Consider the following 21,963-nt stretch of genomic DNA (forward strand, 5'->3'; position numbering starts at 1 on the left):
CAAATCACACAGTCGGAGAGTGCTTGTGCAAGCGATCTTTTTATTCATAAAACAATAACATTATAAATGTCTGAACAAATAAGAAAAGAAAATGTAACATTTTTAAGTTTAAATTGTTTATTGTCCTCTTTAAGACAAAACATATTTTTGATAACAATTAAATAGGCCAAGAACACAAACAAAATGTTAATTAATAATTTTCTTTAGGCAACTGCAGTTACAGAATAAGAATGCAACAAAAGTAGTGGCTAACAAGCCTAAATGTTTGGAGAAATAAATCAGATGTATAAATTAGCCTACAGTTTTGCATGACTGAATATAAAATTATGTGAAATATAGTGTCAGGCGTCTATTATACACAACAAATATTACATCTGACGGCTTCCTGAAATCTTGTATTACTGTATGTATAGATTAGCCATTAATGTTTCAATCATTTGAATGAAAATTACACTTTTGTACCTTCACAGAGTCCTTTGGACAATCTGATATTTCTCACATGCGTCATTCGTATGGAGAAACTTCATCTTCAACTTCAACTTCCTGACCCAGCCACGCTTAAAGATGATTATGGAAGCAGGCTCTGCGCCAAGATGTTTGAGCACAGCAGCTACTGCTACTGTATGATGAAAACTGTACTGGCAAATGTTTGTATGTTTATCCTGATGAAGACACCCCTATCATGTCATGGGCTTGGAATAATCTGATTTCTTCTCTTGTGGTGGGCCAAGGCTGGTCCCTGACCATGTGGTAAAAATCCAAGAAGGAAGGATATAAGAAGAAGTTTTCTATTAGCATCATGTACCAACTTAAAAAAAGGTCTGTTTGGGGACTGGAATGATTCCATCTCAGGATACTATTATTGCACATTCTAGACATGAATCATAAAGGCTGAAGACAGAGACTGAAAGCACATTAACATACCTATAGAAGGATTTAAAACGTGTTCCTGCAGGGAATCTCTGCAAGAATGTGATGCAAAAAAAACAAAAAAAAACATTCAAGATCTGTGAATGATGCTTTTTTATTGTATTAAATGTGATAAAAACAATATCACAAGGGTTTTGAAAGTTTTGAAAGTTGCAGTCAAGTTTTGAAACCAAACTTTTTAGGCAAATCATCTAACATCAGTGCTTGAAATTTGAAAGTGAAACCTAACTTCAGTTTTATGCATTGTTATTCCTTCTTTCACTTCAATCATCTGCCAACAGTTTTGCGAACACATTCAAAAGTATGTAAATTATAACATATGGAGTAAGAAATGTATGGTGCAAAATGAAGATAATACATGCATATGAAAAACAGATTTCAGCATGTTTAGGACAGTATTTTCAACTGCTACATAAACCTTTCAGCCATTAGCCAACCTGAACATTTTCACATTTCATATTTTCATGGATTTATTCTCTCTCTCTCTCTCTCTCTACAATCACTTTACTTTTGTATGGAAAGGTGACATACAAGTTTTAGTTTACTTTAATAGTTTTCCCAAAAGTGATGCATATTATAATTATACTATAAACAATAAAGAACAAGAAAAAAACATTTTCAAGTGCACGTATGTTGTTGTTGTTTTTTTCTTTTAATCTGTATTTTTGTCCTTTTTTTTCAGTAAAAACATCTAAAAGCAAAATTGTGTTAGCAAATGTTAGGACTTGTGTAAGTTAGTATAAAGAATAAATCAAAACAAAATTTTGTGAGGTTTATGTGTAAAAAAAAACCTTAGGAGAGAAAAAATTCCAGTAGGTAAGAAAAATTACATTATACAAATATAAACATTTGTACACTGCACATTGAACACGTTTTAAGGAAATTACAAGCACAAAATTTTGCTACAATTCTTAAATGCTAATCCAAATATATTTAATCCTGCAGCTTTATAATATGGTACTGAGCCAAATAAATGACTTATGAAAAATTGTTTTAATGTTTACTAAGCTTTAGTCCTAGCTTTCTTTTCTTTTTCTTTCCTTTCCTTTCCTTTCCTTTTCTTTTATTTCCTTTTCTTTTCTTTTCTTTTCTCTCACTCGCTTTCCGAGTGAACCACCAGTGCCCTGATTAAATATTTAACGCCAAAGCCAATTGTTCAGTGAACTTTCAGTGCATAATTCAGGACTGGATTTAGCTACATTTCTCACATCTGCCCTGAACATGTAGATCAATAAATCATGTCTGAGAACAGCTGCTAATGAGCCAGTTGACATTAAAGCCCTGGAGAAGAGCTTTGAGCCACCTGCAGTGAGCTCAACCTGCAATCCTTCCCCAGGTACTACCGATGAGAACTGAAACACTTAAGCACATCTTCAATTTCTCTCTGGGTGTCACGGTCCTCTGGGTGGGATTCTTATCAGGAGGGACATGTTAATCTAGTGTGCAAATATTTAGTTTACACAAATAATAAAATATCAAATAAATAAATAGAAGAGCATTTGCCGAATTGACAGAGTGTGGTAATCACATGCAGGACAGCTATTAATAGTCTTATATCTTCACAGGTTGCAAACATTTGCTGTAACTTTACCCCCCACCCCAGAAATTTATACAGTAAATACAAAGAATACAATTGTTCTGTTTTATTTCAACCATCTTACATTAATTATTTATCTACTTCAGTTCATGTTTTATCCGTCTGTTGAAATGGCAGTTTTTTACTCAATATAATAGCTCAGTGCAGCTCATTGTGGTGGCAGGTATCACTCATACGCTATTATGCATGATTGAGAGATTCAGCTGAAGGTCACACCCCATGATGCCTGTGACTTGCCTCTTCAGCCCAATATGGGGGAGGAATAAAAGCTAATTATGAGAGGCGGCAGCCTTTCCCATCCCTCCACTCCTTACTATCTCTTCATTCAGTCCTGCAGGTCGTAATGTGTACAACAAACAGTCTACGATAACAAGACTTGTCTTCTGCCAGCATCACGGATACATCTGGATTAACTGTGGTATGTACTTCAGATATATAAGCAGCATGATGTATAGTTAAAGTTTTGTTTTGTATAAACTAAACATTTTTTTTATTATTATCTCCAAAGTATACTTTAAATATTTAAAGAGGAACATGCATTAGTTAGTTAAATTATTTACATTTGTTGTATCTAGCACTGAAATTGTAATATAATATAACAAACATTTATTCAAATTTTGGTGGTGCTTAGATTTCCATATGTAAATCTATTCCCAGTAACATCATTTTTCCGTGTGGTAAATTTACGGAGAAAAAAAAAATGTTTTTGAAAAACTCATAAACTGAAATAACATCTGAAATAACATTATTCAGCTATTTACCTGCAAATTGTGTAAAACTGTGACTTTAAAGTTTAAGTGTGAAACACTTATATATATGACTTTATATTAATAAGTGAGCAGATTATTTGTGGTCTCTAGAGGATTTCTGCACTCCTCTGTTTCACATCTCCCACTGAGCCTCATCCAAAACACCACCAGCTGAGACCAGGCAAAACAATTACTGCAACTCTGCAACAGAGAAGTCTTTAATAGCCTAGAGGAGCCAATAGCATTGTTTTCTTAGGGAACTAAAACATCAGACTTCTGTAGAACTGGAGGTGAGTTGTTATCTACAAGATGCATTTAACCGGACTCTCCTGGGGTTTGTTTTGCTGTATTCCTGCAGGGTTAATTTGGTGTCTACAAAAGAGCAGAATGTCTAATAACATGGCAAAGATTGCAGATGCAAGAAAAACAGTGGAACAACTGAAACTGGAGGTTAATATTGACAGGATGATGGTAAGACGCATTTTTATGCTATGTATGGTAGCTCTGTTTATTAACATAAACAATCAAAAATGCCATTTAAAATTAATTAAATGCATTTAAAATAATTATAATAAATGATTCAAGAGGAAAAGAAAATGCACAAACTCTTTTTTGGGATGTTATTTCTGGATGTATATTGTTGGCTTGTATCTCTTTGCGCAGGTATCTAAAGCGGCAGCTGAGCTGATGGCTTACTGTGAGTCCCATGCAAAAGAGGACCCCTTGGTGACCCCCGTACCATCCTCAGAAAACCCTTTCAGAGAGAAAAAGATATTCTGTACAGTTTTGTAGATGTTATTTCTAAGCAACAAGGTTTATTGTATTATTTGCAAGATTTTCCTAAAACCTTGCGCCATTTTTTGTCACTTAAATGTCTATAAACATGAACAGCCTAATCTCTATATCTCCACGTGTTTTAGGCTTCAAGAACAGGTTCTTTGTGTTTTGGATTTTCATTCATCCAGGTCATCGTTTAGATTAGTCTTGATTCTAGTTTCGAATTTATTATTTTTCCTCATGGTGGCGCTACAGTTTTTTTTTTTAAATGTCTGTTAATCTCCATTCATCATTACAGCTGCTATGAGTGTTTGGTGAGGTTGCTTAGCTTACATAATAACAATAAAACAAGAGAGAGCAAAGTTCATTCTGCTTAAGGTTTGTTTGTTGCATGTCCTTGTGTATCAGCTTCCGTGAATGGTTTATATATTAACTTGTATTACCTTTTCTGTACAAATTCGTCAATAGCCTACCTGCATACCTAGCCTTTAAACAGATTTTTAAGATGTATATATTTTTACAGTACTAGACCTGTAATTATTTAAATTAAACATTAATGTCTATAATCTATATAACAAGCAAACAATTAAACACAGAAAATATTTTTTTGTTTGTTTTTTGAATAATACAGTTCCATATAGAAAAACGTAAAGTTGTCACTAACCTAGGAGCAGGTGGGCGGGGTCATCTTTTCCAAATTGCATGTTGCTGTCAGTCAAGCGCATGAGGGGCGGGGTCATCTTTCATATTGCAATACAGGTGAGCAGATGTGCTTTTTGAGGACAAGTAACTAGGATATTCCCATCACAAGATCAGCACAGGAGCACAACACAGGCCAGAGTTTAAGGTAGAGTTAACAAACAAGATTACACCTTTTAAGATTAAACTCTAGCCTTACATGATCATCGATAGCCTATAATTAAATTATAGAAATACGTAGGCTACTAGAGATTACTAGTTTATTTTATAGACTAATAATACTAATAGCCTAGAGACTGCTCGAGACTGTGCAGTAGGCTATTAGTTTTTGATTTTACGAAAAAAAAAAAAAACTTTTTATTTTTTTATTTTATGAAAGTGGTGGGTAACGCAGGTTTACTTACAGTAACAATAACTAGTAACTATTTTAGACAATAGCAAAGTAGTCTTTGACAACAGTCAACTTGACTCGCTCGCGCGAAAGGTAAATAATAGCGCTTCTTACCTACCGGTAAAAAACAACAACAACAACAAAAAAAACACTTGATTTCCAACCTTACTGAAATAAATATTACTTTAACCTTCAAGCCAAAGGTGACAGCGACAAGATCTCCCTTAGATGCTTAAGATTGAAAAGTGTGGGGCTGCTGCCTGGTGGGACAGGGGTGGCATGATGGGGGCAAGTGAACCAGAACGAGGGTCCCAAAATGTGGCTGGAGGAAAAATGGAAATAAGGAAATTATGTGTGAAATTATGTAAGAATGGGGGGAAAGGAAAACACAATTCCAAGCATACAGAGCTAGTACAGCAAGATTAAAAGTGGATTAGAAGAATGTAACAATGCTTGATCTTTATAAGACATCTTTGTAAGACAAAGTGTTTATAGTTTATATGGATCCCAACAGATAGGTCTAACCAGATCATAAGATTGCGTTGTAATAACTTATATTCTATGATATGAGCATCAATACACTTCTATAAATATATATATTTTTCATATCTACATAATTATTTCTTTATTTAATGATTATCAGAGAGGACTGTTAAAGAATAATTATCAGAGAACTGCATGTTGTAATAGCTTTAAGTAATAAAGGCTTATCATACTGAACTTTGGTTTGTATGACACACTGAATGATGTCCAGGTCCTTTGAAAGCCAGTTGCTGGATGCTATTTTTATGTATTTTGTTGTGGTTGACATTGAAATATAATTTTTCCCCCCAACATTTTATAAAATGTTTAATAGTCAACATTGTTCTTGATAGGGGCAGTATGGCCAACTTCAAGGGACATGCATTACCGGGTACATTCTTCCTGCTGTTCGGCCTGTGGTGGTCAATAAAGTACTCGTTCCGACAGATACAGAGGAAAAAAGAGAGGCAACGTGGAGACAGAGACAGACATACTGTGCTCTTCAACCGCATAGATTTAATTGAAGGAGTTTTGAAGATCTTTTTTGCATTTGTTGGTGAGCTGCGAATCACATATACACAATCCTGGTTTCCTGTCTGATTACCTATAATAGTAAAAGTATGAGGATTGCATTGCTCTACTATTAAAATGAATATATATAGACATAATTTAAGCTGATTTACTGATTTCCTGTTTTGGAAATGCCTAGACGGTTGAGGTCAGTGACCATTTACTTAATTGTACAGAAAAGAACAGCTTGGAAATTCTGTTAAAAAATAAGCAATGTTTTGGTGTCTTAAACTGAAATCTATCTCCAGGGATCATGGCAGAGCAGTTTGTACCTGATGGCCCTCATGCACATCTGTATCAGGACGGCTGGGTGAAGCTGATGAACTGGCAGCACAGCACCATGTACTTGTTTTTCGGTATCGCTGGCATTGCAGATGTTTTCAGTATGTCTTCTCGCCACGTGCCTGTTGGTCTTGACCGCCTCTCTCTTTCTTTGGCTCTCTTTGTGGAAGGTATCATGCAAAATTAGTCAATAATGAGAAGGATATGCAGCAATAGCCCGTCATTGAGCTTCCTGAAATATCATTGCTGCTTATCCCTTTCAGGGTTCCTTTTCTATTTCCATGTCCACAATCGTCCCGCTCTGGACCAGCACATCCACTCTCTGCTTCTGTTTGCTGTGTTTGGAGGATCCGCCAGCACAATGCTGGAGGTGTTTAAGCGAGATAACACAGTGCTGGAACTTCTTAGGTGCAGTTTGGCCATCCTACAAGGAACATGGTTCTATCAGGTAAAGACAACATCTCAAAATCATGGGTGAAGAAAATTCTGGTAAAATGCGTCAATTTGAATCATTCCTATATTGAGATATTTGTTATGTTTTAGATCGGGTTTGTGCTGTATCCTCTAAATGGAGAACAGTGGGATCTGGACAGACATGACAACATCATGTTCATCACCATGTGCTTCTGCTGGCATCTCGCTGTGGCTCTGCTTGTTGTGGGCATCTGCTATTGTGGAGTTTTTTGGTGAGCATGCACCATTTTGAATGAATCAAAAAGTTTCCATTGTATCATTTTGCTTACATTGCACCCATCATCTTTCCAGGTCTTCAAAATGGTGTGGAGGAAGACAACTAGAGGACATGGAGATGGGCCTCAGAAAGTGCACCGCCTCGGATTCTAGCTCCCAGAAGGCTTTGCTTCAGGAATCAGATGAAGAGTAGTGTGAGCAATGTGATGACTGCCAGGACTGAATGCACTGAATTCAAGGCTTTTTGCCCTTTTCTCTTCTAGCAATCTGTCTTCCAATACGACTATATGACTTTGTTTATATCCTTTTACTGCAAAAGATATTCATCAAAGTGGACTTGTAAATTATGTGGTTGTCACAGGTGTCAGAATCACCTGGAACGACCCTGACCCCGGACATTTTTCACACTAGAGGTAAAGAAGAGATCATGATTTTGAGATATAAAACACGTTTGAATGATATTCACTCTGAAATACCCATAATAGTTGCATAATAATGCATTCAAATGTTTTACATTTAAATGTAAATGAAGAATATTCAAGTATTTAATTGTCATTTTGATTCATGTTACTGACTACATCATGTAAACGAAGTGGCCCAAAACACGCAAAAGATTTGTTTTACATATACACCATTTAAATGCAGGTTTAAGCCCTAGATTCGGTTTGGTCGAGTTATTGTAACAGTTGTTTCAATTTGATTTGTTATGTTTAGCACAATCATTTATTTATCATCATCACACAAACAGCACTTTTTAAATTACATTTCTTTAGAAGAACATAAGATATTAAAAAAAAGCACAAATAAACAAACTTGCCTCCGTGTACATGTCAACAGCTTCTAGAGAAAGGCCATTGAACCAAGGTCATAGACTGATACAAGCCATCTATCTGACCTTAATTCCCTTACAATATATCAGTATCCAAATCATACTTTATTTTTCAACTTTAACAATCGGCGATATAACTGAAATGCTGGGAACAAAGTTACTGGAAAAGCTGCGTCAGGACAATACCAGCGCTTTGAATCTGACACTGCTCTACCCATATGCAAGTTTCATGGGAAAGTAAAGTAAGACTCTGTTTAGAGTTAACTAGAGTTATGACATTTTAACTATTGTAGGTCTCATTGAGGGTCTGGGTTTGTCTTTGGCGAGGGTGCAGTAGAGACCACCACTGTGGACACTGTGGATTTCGGAGAGTTGGCGGCTGTGCGCTGTAGCTGCTGAGCCGGTACGGTCTGGATTCGAACCTGGGGCAGAGAAACATATTCGGTTAACTCACACGTATGGTATGGCTTGTAAGACCAGTTTTAGTTTGTTTAAGAGTGAGCTGGCACAGTCGGATGAGTCAACCTGTGTGGCCTGTCCCTGCTGCTGTAGCTGCTGCAGCTGTTGAGCAGTCACGAAGCTGACAGGCTTGTTCCCAGCAATCAACTTGGTGCCTGCTGGCATGGTAGTCAGGATTATGTTCCTTCCCAGATTGCTGATACTAAAAACAAGAGACATTTTTGACATTTCAGAAGATAGGGAATTTAAAAAGCCTACAATTTAAGATTGCTTTACTATTATATGATGAAACAGTATGCTCACTTGGTGCTTATGTTCCCCTTGAGTATGGGAGTAGTGACCACACTCTTATTTTTCAAGGGTTGACTGAGAACAGAAAGAGGCACCGTGATCCTTGTGGGAAGTTTCCCCTGAAAAGAGCACAGATTAGAGTTTCAATCATCATTGTAACAGGCAGTTATGCACAACAAACAGTGGCTCTGCTCCAAAGTCTGCATTGATAGGCAGCAGCCTAACTGAAATTAAACCCCAGATTTGCAACTCTCTATAGGGAGCAACAAAAGAACAAAACCAGTAACAAATATCACTTAGAATTTTGCTAGGTGAATGATGTGCTACCATAATAAGCAGTACAAATTTTATTAGATTTAATAGTTTAATATTAATACTTTACAGGATTAAATGAATTAAATATATTTATAATCAACATGTTTTAACACCATCTTGAATTTTTTAACTAAGCTTGTAATAGGATTGCATTCTCTACAAAGGACACATTCAATGCTGCTTTCGAATAAATAAAATACAAATAAAAATAGTAACATATTAAGTTCTTTTAACTTTCTATTCATCAAAGAATCCTGAAAAAAAATGGTTTCAACAACGATGATAATCAAAAATATTTTTGAGCAGCAAATCAGCAGATTAGAATAAATACTGTTTTTGCAGTATTCAAATATCAAATAAATGCAGCCATGACGAGCATATCACCCAACTCCAACCTATTGATTGGTAGAGTAATAAAAATTAATTTTTCTATTTAAAAAAATGCTTTTTGAACAATCTTCTATTTTGCTTATTAATATTAAAAAGTGTTAATGAAATGAATCATATACTAAAATATAAACTTACAGCTTGTGAGGCTACTACAGTAGCACTGACCGGCACTTGTCTGACAGTGGCCGCAGCAGTGCCCAGAGAAAGCGTAGAGCCTGTGCCTGCATGGCTCAGTGTCACGCCTTTGGCTCCTCCCACTCCACTGGTGGCTATGGTAACAGTGGCCGCCCCTGATGATACCGTGACAGGCTTTGCACTTGTGGTTGTGCTGATCGAGACAGTCTGACCTTGTTTCTGAGGGATCACACCAAGGTTTGGCACTATTCGAATAGTGGTGCCTGCTTTAGAGTCGGACGAGGTGACGGATGAGAATGTGCGGGCCTTGGGGTCAGCCATAGTGATGGCCAAGGCGGGCATGAGGCGGATGGCGGTGTCACAGGAAGCCTTCACTAGGGTGGCCGGTGCTTTGGGAACCAAGTTCTCAGCTGTTGCGGATGTAGCGGCGTTCGAAGCAGGAGGTGAGGGCTGGGGTGCAGACACATGTAGCGTAGCAGAGATGCTCTTGCTGCCTGAGCTCGTGACACTGCTTAGCATGTCTGGAGTGAGTTTGACAGTGGCCACTGGAGATTTAGTGAGGGTGGCCATCATGTCTGGGGTAATGCGAAGTACCGTCTGACCTTTAGAGTCGGTTGTAATTGAGGAGGAGGGCAAGCGGAGTACATCCTTCCCCTGAATGCGGAGGTTAGTGGCAGTGAGAGGGATCCCTGCCCCACTCTGGGTCTTTACACCTAACTGACCGGTGATTGCAACCTGAATGAGGCAAAAGTGATTGAGATTCAATATGGAAATAGTATGGATAGTATCCACTAAATTAATTGGCAATGCATTGATCAATTCTGGCCAATATGATAAGTTGATAATTATTTTCAAGTTATATCCCATATGATTGATTCATATATATATATATATATATATATATATATATATAAAATATTCACACACACAGACACACATTATACAAGGAAAGCTAATAAAATGACCATTAATATTATTACAAGTATTATAAGTCTATTAATAAACAGTGAAATGTATCTCCAAGGCAGGTTTTCATCAGGAACAATTTTTTATTTATTGCTTTTTACATGTCATGCACCTGAGCCCAGTTTGGGTTTTGGATGTGCAAACCTACATTGTTTTTATTTATTTATTATTATTACCAGATATGTGAGCCATCAAACCTGGAAACTAAATACTTAACATTTTCAAACGATAAATATAAATGGCTTATATAAAAATTATTTTGACACTTAAAACAATCATTTTATATGTTACAAATGAATTTAGGTATCATAGCACTATAATATATAGTATTAAAAAAAAATCTATTTATTATAAGTAATCAGTGCTTTTAATGATTGATTTTATGAAATTATATTTATTCCAAAGGAGTTAATGCTGGTAATTGTCAGTTTATTTGTTTTTAAAACATGTTCTCATTTAGAATAACATATTGAAATTAAATTTCACATAAATATAATTTTTTCCCTAGCATCACAGTGCTGTAGTTTTAGGAAAACTAAGCTAAGTTTTAAGTTAAACACGTGTTTTAATTTAAAGCTGTGTCTAATGCACGGAGTCAGTTTGTACCTGTTTGATAATACTCTGGCTGCTGACACCCTGCAATACTGCAGGTGATGTTGGGTTGTGTGCTGGGCTGGCAGGGGAGCTCGTCTGAGATTTGGTTACTGTGACCGCAGAGGCAAGACCTGGAACAGTAAGACTGGCCTGACCCCGTGAAGACTGCACCTGAATGGGACTTCCTGCAGAATGGCCTCTTAGTGGTAGAGTGACCACCGCCTGCTCAAAGACAGACAACCAAGAATCTAATACAGGTACTTGACTGGACAGAGTTGGACACTTTGAAGTTTATACTACACTGAATGCACACATATGATTGTAATTTGAGATGCTGTAGTGATGCACCTGCGTGAGGCTCTTTCCGTGGGCCACAGTGACCGGGACCCTGATGTGGTGAGGGCTCTGATGCACTAATGTGGCCGCTTGGCCAGAAGAGGATGTCTGAAGACCGGGCTGGGCAGTGACCACTCGCACCTGAGGCAGAGAGCCTGTGGCAGCAGAGTGTGCTACTACCCGAGTTGCAGGCTGCGTAGAGGCCTGTTGTGAAACCTGTGGGCCAGGCTGACTGGCAGATAGCAACGTTCCTAATGGAGGCATGGAAGGAGGAGACACCAACAGGACACTGAAAGAAAAAATGAAATCAAATTATGATCATTAAATCCAAATAATAAAGTATGGAGCATGTGAGTGATGATACAGATGTATTTCAGCTTTGTGTTGCATTAAGGTGAGTAACTTTACTGAAAGTTTGTCTGAATTTGTCCTTGTGATATACACGTTAAAGGGGTCATATGATGCGATGTCAATTTTTCCATTATCTTTAGAGCCTTACAAGCTCAGTTACTATATATACACTATAATTTACAGTATTTGAAAAATTATGTTTTAAGAACATTAAAGCATATCCACATATTATATTACACCAAATACACCAAATAATGATCTTTAAAAAAAAAGCATCATATGACCCCTTTAAAGAAAATTGTGTCACTACCTTACCCTCATGTTGTTTCAAACCTGCATGGCTTGAACAGAAAATGAAAGACTCTAAGAATTTCAGTTGTGTAAACATTTCTTGGAATTTTCTAATTTTGATTTTCCTCAGTGTTCCACGGATGTAAATCAGTCATATGGGTTTTGAAAAAGACATACTGTGAAGTTGAACAAAATGATGACAAGATTTTCCTTTTTGGCAGAAGTAACCATAAAGCAATTGGTATTTGCCAGATTCGCTCCTAAGGGAAATTCCTTCTTAGCTGTTTAGCAGCCACTGACCTGGGATTGGTTTTGACGGGTTCTGGGGCGCCTAGTTTGGTTGGAGTAGCTGCTGTGGGAGGGTGGGGTGATTTAGGGGTTCCAGGTGTGCTTGGTGTTGGGGTGGAGGGAGGCTGAGACAAGCTGGCGGCTGCAATAGCTACTCCTTCACTCACTGAGCTCTGACCAACCTCTGCAGCACCGTTCTTACTTCCTGGCTCCTTACTGCATGCCTTCTACATTACACACATACAAACATGTGCCAACAGATGATGCAAATCAGCATGGACCAAGAGTGACACTTTACATTTCAAATTAGTGTGAGGCAACAATGTCACGGATGACTGTGGAAGAACTTACAGGTTTGGGTGCTGGTTTGGGCTTCTGCTGCAGAGCTTTTTTGGCTTTGGCAGCAGCAGCCTGGGCCTGGTGTATTCGCTCTGATTCGAGAGAGATGTTCATGTTTAATATCTGGATCCATTTAACATTAGATCTAGCATGTAACTAGCCAATTTTGCAGGCAACTTTTGCTCTTGTCCTTTATTTGCATAGTTATTTGAGAATCAGGACAAAGTATGGAAGCATCTGGTGTGCAGAGCAGTGTCTCTTAACTGGGTAATGTTAACTCTGTGACAACAACCAGCTTGTTTGATGCAGTACTGTTATTATTAACTAAAACTAAAAATTTTTTTTTTTTTTAAATTTGCCAATTGAAATTAAGCTGAAAAAAAAATAAAAATAAATGATATATATATATATATTTGATGAAAACTGTACTATTTCTTTAAACAATAACTTAGATTTTAGATTAAGCTGAAATGCTACAATAATTAAAACGGCAATGAAAATAAAAATTCTAAATAGAAATATAAATGATCAAAAACTAATGAAAATGTCGAAATTACCAAAATTTAAACTACAGTTATATAAAAAAAGATATTAATAAATATTAAGATATTACATAAATAATGCTAAAATTACACTGGTAAGGTCTGGTATCATCCTGCCATGTCTGTATTTACCAATGGCAGCACATGGAAACCTGAAACGGCCTTCTAATCTCGGAGTTCTAAACCTGTTCTACTTGTTGGGCAATATAAATGGGATTCAGAAGTGTGACAACAAGCACACATACTGATCCACACTTTGCCTGTGAAAATGAAACCTTTTGGGCTCTTTACGTAAATGCATTGCTCACCAAACTCCTCCTGGCTCCGGTCCCTGTGGAGGTAGATCCACAGCTTGCGGCCAATATCGTATTTCACACAAGGGTCTTTCTCATAGTGCAGGCGGTCAAGGGCACCACTCACAACTGTATTTACCTAAAAATGGACAAAATGCATGAGTGTAAAACTGACTAATGTGTCATAACAGTAAATTCGGCAACATTAAACACGTGTATAACCTGAGCGCTGGTGACATCGGGGGCTAAGAACTGGGAGTCCTTGAGTAACTCACAAATCTCAGCTCTAGTACCTTCTCCGTTAGGAAGCCTGGCAGCAGCATCTCGCACTGTTTACGCAAAAAAGGAAACACATGAATATGCCTTTTATCTTTCTTTATTGAAACTCAATTCAAGATCATTCAAATCTAATTTCCCAATCTCAAAATAATGGTTCAGTATTCAACATGGATCATGAAATTCCAAACCCATCTGAGCTTCTTTCTACTGACTGTTCTTGTCATAATAATTAAAGAAACTCTAATGGGTTTGGAATGACATCAGAGTGAGTAATTCTTTTTTGGGTGAACTGTGCCGGATAACTCTTATTATTATTTTGAGGAACTATTACCCCGAAATAGGGAAGTAAAACAGGATCTTAATGAATAATGTATTGTACTTACATGGTTTAATAAACCATGTCAATAAAATACATTGCCAAGAGAACTAAAAAAATGAAAGAGGACCCAGTGGTTACCAAGAGATAGTATGGTGACATAGGCCGGTCTGTCAGACCGCAGTAAAGAATGCTCCCTTGCTTTATTGAGTGACGTCTCCTTGTCAAAAACTCCCTTGACTGGTCCCACCACAGACTCGAAGCCGTGCATTCTGTAAGTGAAAGCTTTATGTGGCTGATCATAACGCTGCTGCTCCTAAAAAACACAAACTCTTCAGTGACTGAAAGAATAATAACAGACTACATTCCAAAAGCATTGCAACAATGTAAAAAATATATATGGTTTTGACAGCATGCCAAAGACTAACCTGCTCTTGAAAAACATGCCTTTCCTCTCCTGTACTAGGCCTCACCACATAGTCAGTCCACCTAATAAAGAGTAGAAAAAACAACATGAAAGGAATTGCTGTTTGAATACGTTACTCGTGGTTAAGTAAACTCACACTCTGGGTGTTGGAGGAGTGAGCTCTGCGGTTTCCTCTCCCTCTTGCTGTAAAACAAATATAAGATCACAAACCAGTGAGTGCGTCATTAAATCGCAATAAAAAAAAGCATACAAGTCATTTACTACCTTGACAATCACATGATCCTTTGATTCCAGCCATAACTGGCACAGGGCACTTAGATCTTTGTCTACCTCCTGACTTGGACCTGTATATACGTGTAAAGAAATGCACACTATTGGTGGTTTTGATATACCTGAATGAGCCAGAGCATGAAATGTGTGAATTCCTTCCAACCTCAAACTTTTGAATGGTAGTAAGTATTATGCAACCATATACATTTGAACAGCCTATGTTTCCATTTAAAAACAGCAAAATACAAGCAGAGGAAAAAAGGAGAGATTATCATACCCATCCATTTCCATTGCTGGGAAAGTTCCTTGAACTCCACAAGAGGTACAAAGCCTGCAGGCAGAGCCATTACACCAGCTGACAAGAAACAGATATCAAGCATAAGACTAAATCAACATGCATCATTTAAAATATAAATAATACATGATAGCTGCAGGTATTTCTCATAAAATCGTTATAATAATTCAGGCACACCTTTGCTCTCTCCAGCGAGAAACTGTAGAGCGGGAACTACCAACTCTGACCAGCAGGGGGCCATAGAGAACCAGGGGTTGAGTGTGCTGGCCGGAGACGACTGCCACTGCTGGACCTTCTCCTCCAGCTGAGAGAAACAATAAAACAGACAAGCACAACACTTATTTCATGTTTGGGGTGAGCAGCAAGGACAGTGATATACTATTAAACAGCATTATCAAATCTGGACACTCCTGACTGAATGTACATTTCTCATGATTACATTGCTTTTTGGTCTAAAGGAAATTTACATTATGCCTATGTATGATTTTATCTACAACTTAAAAGTGAAAGGATTTAAAATGGATGAATTGGACAAGTTAATACTGGGCAAAATACATGGTAAGTCCTTTAAAACTGTTAAAGCATCCCAGGATGCACCTTATGAAGAAGACTGACTAGGAATGATGAATTTAATATATTGCTATTTTTATTTTTAATTGTTTCACTGCATAGTTCCCATACCAAAATATTTTAATGTTTTTAAAAGAAGCATCTTATGCTCATTAAGGGTGCATTTATTTGATAAAAAATACTGTAAAACATCATTATCAAGATTTAAAAGTCATTTAAAATTAAAGCTTTCTATAAGAATGTATTTTAAATTGAAAATAATGATCTAATTAGTGATGGCAAAGATACATTTTCAGGCATCATTACTCCAGACTTCAGTGTCACATGATCCTTCAGAAATCATTCTAATATGCTGATATATAACTTCTTACCACTGAAATCTTACTATGCATTAAACTTAAAACGGTAATGTATCTGCATATACTTCCATTTGTGTTAATAATTCTGATGACTTAAATATTAAACGAAATGGGGAAAATTGGAATGATAAAGAACAAGTGGCAACATTATTTTAAGATGTAATTCTTACTATTAACTAGCATGTATTGGCTGTTTATTAGTACTTATAAAGTACATATTAATGCCTTATTCTTCAGGACCATTCTTTAGATCTCTTAATTCTACTGCATATCTAAACTTAACAACTACCTTACTAACTATCAATAAGCAGCAAATTAGTTTGAGACAAAATTTGTAGTTAAAAGTAAGGTAATAGTGAGAATTGGTTACCAAACTGAAGTGTGACGGAACAAGTAAAGTGTCTAAACTTTGACCAATACTTTACGTATACAGATGTGCTACACGTACCGTTGAGGATGTTGCTAGACTCTCCAATCTGAGGATGTCCTCTAGCAAATGAAAAAAGCTCATCGCTATCTCTTCCACTGTGTCAGGGCTCATCTGGGACTCGTCTACGGGCCTTTGGTACAGAGTGAAACAGATGAGCATGAGATATTTAAATGCTGAGAGTTTTGATCAAAGTATCTTATGTACAGTAGAAAGACCTACTCTTCTTTAACGATTTGTGGAGGAGCAGATGGGACATCAGCAAGACCGGAGTTCACTGAATCTGCCGATATCTGAACATCGCAGACCTCCTCGGATTCCAATTTTATAGGCCGCAGCTTTTTCTTCCTCCTCTCCTCCTTTATCTTCTTCTTAGGTAAAGCCAGGTCAAAGACAGCTACATGCCAAAGACACAGTCACTGAGCACGCAGATTTCACCCAGCTGCAATAATTAATGCATTTCACAATTAAGAGAAACAACGAAGCATATTATTCTTACTTGTAACTGATCCTTTTCTGCCGATGTTGACTCGTGACATGATATCACCAAGATGGAGGTCAGAGGTCATCAGGTCAGGGTGATCCTAAACAAGACATCATTATTTATATCTATATTGTCTTTAAGTGTCATGTTTTTCAATCTTGGTTCAATCTTGGCAATCTTAGCACACAATATGTGTGTGTGTGTGTGTGTGTGTGTGCGCGCCACAGTTCCCATTATGTTACATCATTAAATTTTCTACTCACTACATACTGTACTGTTATAGAAATACTATTAATTATGTGTGTATTTATTTTAATCATATTTCCTTATTTTACTTTTATTTTATTTTTTTGTTTACCCTTTTTACTCTTAACTCTTTCATGGACCCCCTAGCTGTCCCTTGTGAACCCCTGGAGGTCCCTGGACCCAGTTTGAAAAAACTTTTTGCTTTTCCCTGTTCCTTGTCTCCTATCAATGATGTAATATCCGTACAATTGCTTTCTGTTTTCAGAAACTATGGCAACACACGTGGACAAAAAAACAACAACAACACTAAATCCATTATGGTGGTCACAAATAAAAGGTAAAATAAAGCAAATGAAAAGTTTTTACAGCAGCATTAAATTTAGATCTGCTTACCGTTGCACCATGATTCTTTTTCCGTGTTTTTTTACAGTGTTGTGCATTATAACCAATCACACACGAGTCTGTTGACTTTATGAACACAATGGTCAATCAGAAGCATTCAGACAAGTCATCGCTGAAACGCTGGTGTTGTGTTGTTCAGTGCATCCGCTCGCTTTCTGCACTCTCATGAATTCTCTCATCATAAATAACAAAAGTGCAGATAAATGTATGTTGTAATTATTGTTAAGTGTATAGACAGCTTTACTGATTATAGTAAATGATCAGTTTTTCTGAGTCAGTCGTACTGTTCTTTGACAATGTAAATGTCCTTTGTTAGCTTCCTCTGTATAATTTATTTGCTGATTTAATAACTTTGGAAGGCACAGGTAATAAAAAATTTTTGAATAATTTAATACATCCATGAACTCTGGATGGTGAAAACAACATCTCTCATCGTTCCACTCTCCTTCAAGCTCCGCCTTTGTTATTGTTTTGAAAATGTGACCTCAAGCAGCGAAAAGTTACATATTGTGCCTTTAAAGGTTTAGAAGGGAAAAAAACTAAATAAAATTAAACTAAAATATGACAAAATCAAACCTCTACTAACATCATAACTGGACATCAGGGGTAAAAGTAATGTAAATAATAAAGTAAAATAATGTCCCCTTAGGCAACTTACCGGCTGCCGTTTTCTTTTCTCTCGGTGTCGGTGCAGCATGGCTCTAAGCTCCTTCTCACCCAACTCAGGTTTGTCTACATGGAAAATCATATTTAGTGCCTTATAAGCTCATATAACATTAAAGCTATGGCTTTAACTGACCTCTGGTTTTCATGTCCTGAGTAGAAAGGCTGGGTAAGACCCTGAGAGAGACAGTCGGCGTTGGGGACGAGGGCGACTGAGGAACAGGCAACCAAGAGGCTGTATCTGTTTACATGAACATAAAATCATCATGTCAATCATCATTACATGAACTCATAATCATGCTGAAAAGATGTTGTCAAACTGCTTCAAACCCACCATCTTCATCAGATGACACATTACTGTCCCCACACTCTGTTTTCACATCCTTCAGTATGTGACCCACTCGACGTCTCACCCGCTGCTCCAGCATCTCCTTATGAGAGGGGGCAGGGTACCGCCGTTTCACCGCCAGCTCAGGTCCACTGCGGACTGCCAAATCTAGCAACTCCTGCATTACAACAGAAACTTTGATGAATAGATTTAAAAGGCCAGTATTTACTTGAAATAGAAATGATTTGTAACACATTAAATGTCTTTACACTCACTTTTGATCAATTTAATGCATCCTTGCTAAACTGAAGTATTAAATTCTTTCAAAAATAAAAAAAAAAAAAAAACTTATTGACTCCAAACTTTTGGACAGCAGTGTATTTGGAAAGATAAACAGTGACCATGTAACACAAACTGAATGAGCTTTTCTGTGAGGTCTGTGATTTTTTGTACCTTTCTAGAAACCAGGATCTGTTTGAGTAATTTGTGGTAGTACTGTTGAAGGGAGTAGATGTGCCTTTTTTTCTGCGATTTGGCACAAAGTTGTCTGTACTTGACCACCTCTGGGTTAAAGTAACCATCTAAGGAAAGATAAAAAAATTAATATGCATGAAGTTGTATTTTAAAATGCAAAGGTTGAAAATAAAAGGAAAAGAGAGTAACCTCTAAACTGCTTCTGGGCAATGTGCAAGGGGTTTCCGAAGAAGAAATTCTTGTTGTTGAAAAGGTCGCTGATGATGCTGTTCTGTTCTGAGATGTTATTTTCGGAGAACTGTGGCAGGAGTTGACATAGATGTGTCCGTTGAGCATCTGTGAGCACATCTGTCCATGTGTTCTCACTCATCACCGAGAAGAATATCTCTGGCTGCTCTTACACAAAGACACAAAAAAAGACTGTTTAGTTTTTACTGTCATGATTTCTTGAAAAATAAACAAGGATTATGATAACGCACGTCCTCCAGCAAATCTTCAGGAACCCGAACTCTACAGTTTCCCAGCATGCACTCTTCCATCACACGTCCATCCTGGTCCATCCCAGACTCCAGTGGGTCTGTTAACATGTGATCCAATGCATCCATCTTTACCTAAACCTTCACAGCAGCAAAACACTATCTGTGGGTTTACAAAAATATTATCAACCACGGAAACAGGTCTAAAGAAATATGAAAAGCAGTATTTTGTATGACTAAAGGATTCTTTTAGTAATCAACTCGCTTCGTTATTAAATTGCTGCATTTCTGTATTATTTAATATACAATTTGTAATAATTAAAATAAACGACAACAAAACCAGCATACCTGCATGAAAAACTGTGAAAAAATAACTGTTCACTTGCGTATTACATTTGAGGACAACAAACCAGACGAATCTAAAATAGAAAAACTATGAAACCACGTATATTTTCCGTGACAACTATATTTTGACAAAAAGACACAAGCCACATGTAATAACTATCTTTGATATGTTGCTAATTCCGTAACTAGCTACTACAACGAGCTAACAGTCCCATTCAGCCTTCACATCTATTATGATGTAATTAACCGAATCTATAGTGTTTTTTAAATCTATTTTACGTGTATCAAGTAAATATTTAAAGCATCTTACCATGAATGTTGGTGGAAATTAGGAATGAATATGTTAGCGAGCTCCGCACAAGAACAGTAGGAATAATAACATTGGTGCACATTTCCGGTATGTCATCGGAACTTCCGTTCATAGTAAATTCTACAAAAGAATGATTTCTCACAAATATCGGTACTGCTACCGTGGTACAAAATCATGAATGAAACACACACACGAATGAATAAAGACAAATCCATATGTTCGTGCGTAAATAAATATATAATTAAGTAGACTAACGAAATTAAAGAAAAAGCAAAATTGAAAATGCGGCTATTTTGTCATTGTTGAACGACACCCAAAGACGAGACTTTACTACACCAGAGACAATTTGACTTTGACTACACCTAGCGCCAAAGATGCAACATCACACACAAGCAAACGTTTTCATCCAAATGTCTTCGCCTTTAAAAATTCTAAATCATATTTTTTAATAGCTTTGGATAAAAAAAAATGAACAAAACTCATATCACACTTAATTGCAGTCTGAAGAAAATGCAGTTGTTCAGCCATCCACAGTATTTGCATAGTTTCATCCTCCGTAAGAAAATACAAGTTATCAATTTAACTTCACAAATTCAAATATAATAAATGCAAGCCTTATATTAGTTAATAATAGACATGGACAGAAATAAGGCATTACATAGATATCATTGTATAATATATAAACAAAAATAGGATAGCCTACTTATCATTAAACAGTCATAACTGTGCTTAACAAGTAACAGGTGATTTAATTGGTTTATGGTTGCTATGGTGGGTGGGGTAATAATTCTTATCAAGACTGCACCAGAGAGCTGCATGGTAAGTAGCCTGGCATACCAAATGTAACTAAACTATTATAAGGATGATAAATCTATAAAAAAACAAACATGCACATAAAAAAAATATGCATAATATCTGCCTTGATGGCATCAATCAGAAAAAATGTTGTTAGTTTGGTATAGGAACATATTTTTTGAAAAAGTGATGTTTTTCTTGGCGGCCCAATTTACCTTAACCCACTCAGGTAAAATGGGCCACATGGTTTCAGCTAAAATGGGCCATCATCTGTGTCACTCACAAACACATATACACATGTGTGTAAATTTATATATATATTTACATTTAGCTGACGCTTTTATCCAAAGCGACTTACAATTACTATATATACTATATATATATATATATATATATATATATATATATATGTCAGAGGTTGCACGCCTCTGGAGCAACTAGAGGTTAAGTGTCTTGCTCAGGGACACTGGTGGATTTGAACCCAGGGCTCTCACACCAAAGGTGTACAAACATAAAATGTGATCCATGTTCTGCCTGGTTTCATGAGAGCTGTGGTGAAGAGAATGGTATCTGTGATGACGATGGTTTAATTTGCAAAGACTGTGTTTGAAAAAAACTTTCATCACACACACACACAAACAAATCAGTTATCAGTTATCAATTTTGAATGTGAATTTTTGTAATTTGCACATTTTGTTCTAAATATATTGTTCACACACACACACACACACACACACACACAAACACACACGCATACACATCCACACACACACACACAACTGACATCAGTTCACTGACCTATGTTGTTCCAAAATTGACTTTTTTAATTTCACATTTGAGTATGTGGGTTTGCACCCAAAATGTATTTTTT

General features: G+C 36.8%; 3 protein-coding genes across 4 annotated transcripts; 2 read left to right on the plus strand and 1 right to left on the minus strand.

The window, feature by feature from the left end:
- The first annotated feature begins 1,076 nt into the window (after positions 1 to 1,076).
- LOC113092304 (guanine nucleotide-binding protein G(I)/G(S)/G(O) subunit gamma-8) lies at positions 1,077 to 4,068 on the plus strand. Of its 2 annotated transcripts, XM_026257885.1 has the most exons (3): positions 1,077 to 1,085; positions 3,658 to 3,747; positions 3,940 to 4,068. In XM_026257885.1, the coding sequence occupies exons 2-3, from the start codon at positions 3,664 to 3,666 to the stop codon at positions 4,066 to 4,068; spliced, it is 213 nt and encodes a 70-aa protein (XP_026113670.1). In that variant the 5' UTR covers positions 1,077 to 1,085; positions 3,658 to 3,663. The 2 variants fall into 2 exon arrangements, with proteins under 2 accessions (XP_026113670.1, XP_026113671.1); XM_026257886.1 differs by lacking the exon at positions 1,077 to 1,085 and having other exon boundaries at positions 3,655 to 3,747.
- An 811-nt stretch (positions 4,069 to 4,879) lies between these two features.
- Positions 4,880 to 7,423, plus strand: LOC113092300 (transmembrane protein 45B). The gene is made up of 6 exons (XM_026257882.1): positions 4,880 to 4,900; positions 6,019 to 6,221; positions 6,484 to 6,687; positions 6,781 to 6,965; positions 7,061 to 7,203; positions 7,283 to 7,423. Exons 2-6 carry the CDS (start codon positions 6,026 to 6,028, stop codon positions 7,398 to 7,400), a joined length of 846 nt encoding a protein of 281 aa, XP_026113667.1. The 5' UTR covers positions 4,880 to 4,900; positions 6,019 to 6,025; the 3' UTR covers positions 7,401 to 7,423.
- A 496-nt stretch (positions 7,424 to 7,919) lies between these two features.
- Positions 7,920 to 20,385, minus strand: LOC113092296 (nuclear factor related to kappa-B-binding protein-like). Its single transcript, XM_026257875.1, has 26 exons — positions 20,298 to 20,385; positions 19,646 to 19,805; positions 19,356 to 19,557; positions 19,146 to 19,273; positions 18,699 to 18,870; positions 18,501 to 18,605; positions 18,360 to 18,433; positions 17,069 to 17,153; positions 16,792 to 16,966; positions 16,591 to 16,702; positions 15,391 to 15,517; positions 15,196 to 15,273; positions 14,913 to 14,992; positions 14,785 to 14,831; positions 14,650 to 14,710; positions 14,363 to 14,537; positions 13,849 to 13,955; positions 13,642 to 13,765; positions 12,804 to 12,883; positions 12,465 to 12,679; positions 11,535 to 11,811; positions 11,199 to 11,408; positions 9,627 to 10,361; positions 8,799 to 8,905; positions 8,562 to 8,697; positions 7,920 to 8,458 (listed from the first exon to the last, which is right to left on the minus strand). Exons 2-26 carry the CDS (start codon positions 19,769 to 19,771, stop codon positions 8,333 to 8,335), a joined length of 3,864 nt encoding a protein of 1,287 aa, XP_026113660.1. The 5' UTR covers positions 19,772 to 19,805; positions 20,298 to 20,385; the 3' UTR covers positions 7,920 to 8,332.
- Between the last annotated feature and the right edge of the window lie 1,578 nt (positions 20,386 to 21,963).

Source organism: Carassius auratus, unplaced genomic scaffold (assembly GCF_003368295.1).
Source record: "Carassius auratus strain Wakin unplaced genomic scaffold, ASM336829v1 scaf_tig00214550, whole genome shotgun sequence".
In the NCBI taxonomy this organism is placed as follows: Eukaryota; Metazoa; Chordata; class Actinopteri; order Cypriniformes; family Cyprinidae; genus Carassius; species Carassius auratus.

Coding starts and splice junctions, on each gene's coding strand:
- LOC113092304 (XM_026257885.1), top strand. CDS start 3,664: ATGTCTAATAACATGGCAAAGATTGCAGATGCAAGAAAAACAGTGGAA. Junction 3,748..3,939: donor TTAATATTGACAGGATGATG/GTAAGACGCATT, acceptor CTCTTTGCGCAG/GTATCTAAAGCGGCAGCTGA.
- LOC113092300 (XM_026257882.1), top strand. CDS start 6,026: ATGGCCAACTTCAAGGGACATGCATTACCGGGTACATTCTTCCTGCTG. Junction 6,688..6,780: donor TTTGGCTCTCTTTGTGGAAG/GTATCATGCAAA, acceptor TATCCCTTTCAG/GGTTCCTTTTCTATTTCCAT. Junction 6,966..7,060: donor AAGGAACATGGTTCTATCAG/GTAAAGACAACA, acceptor GTTATGTTTTAG/ATCGGGTTTGTGCTGTATCC.
- LOC113092296 (XM_026257875.1), bottom strand. CDS start 19,771: ATGGATGCATTGGATCACATGTTAACAGACCCACTGGAGTCTGGGATG. Junction 15,518..16,590: donor GTCTAGCAACATCCTCAACG/GTACGTGTAGCA, acceptor TGTTTCTCTCAG/CTGGAGGAGAAGGTCCAGCA. Junction 8,698..8,798: donor AAGGGGAACATAAGCACCAA/GTGAGCATACTG, acceptor TCTTGTTTTTAG/TATCAGCAATCTGGGAAGGA.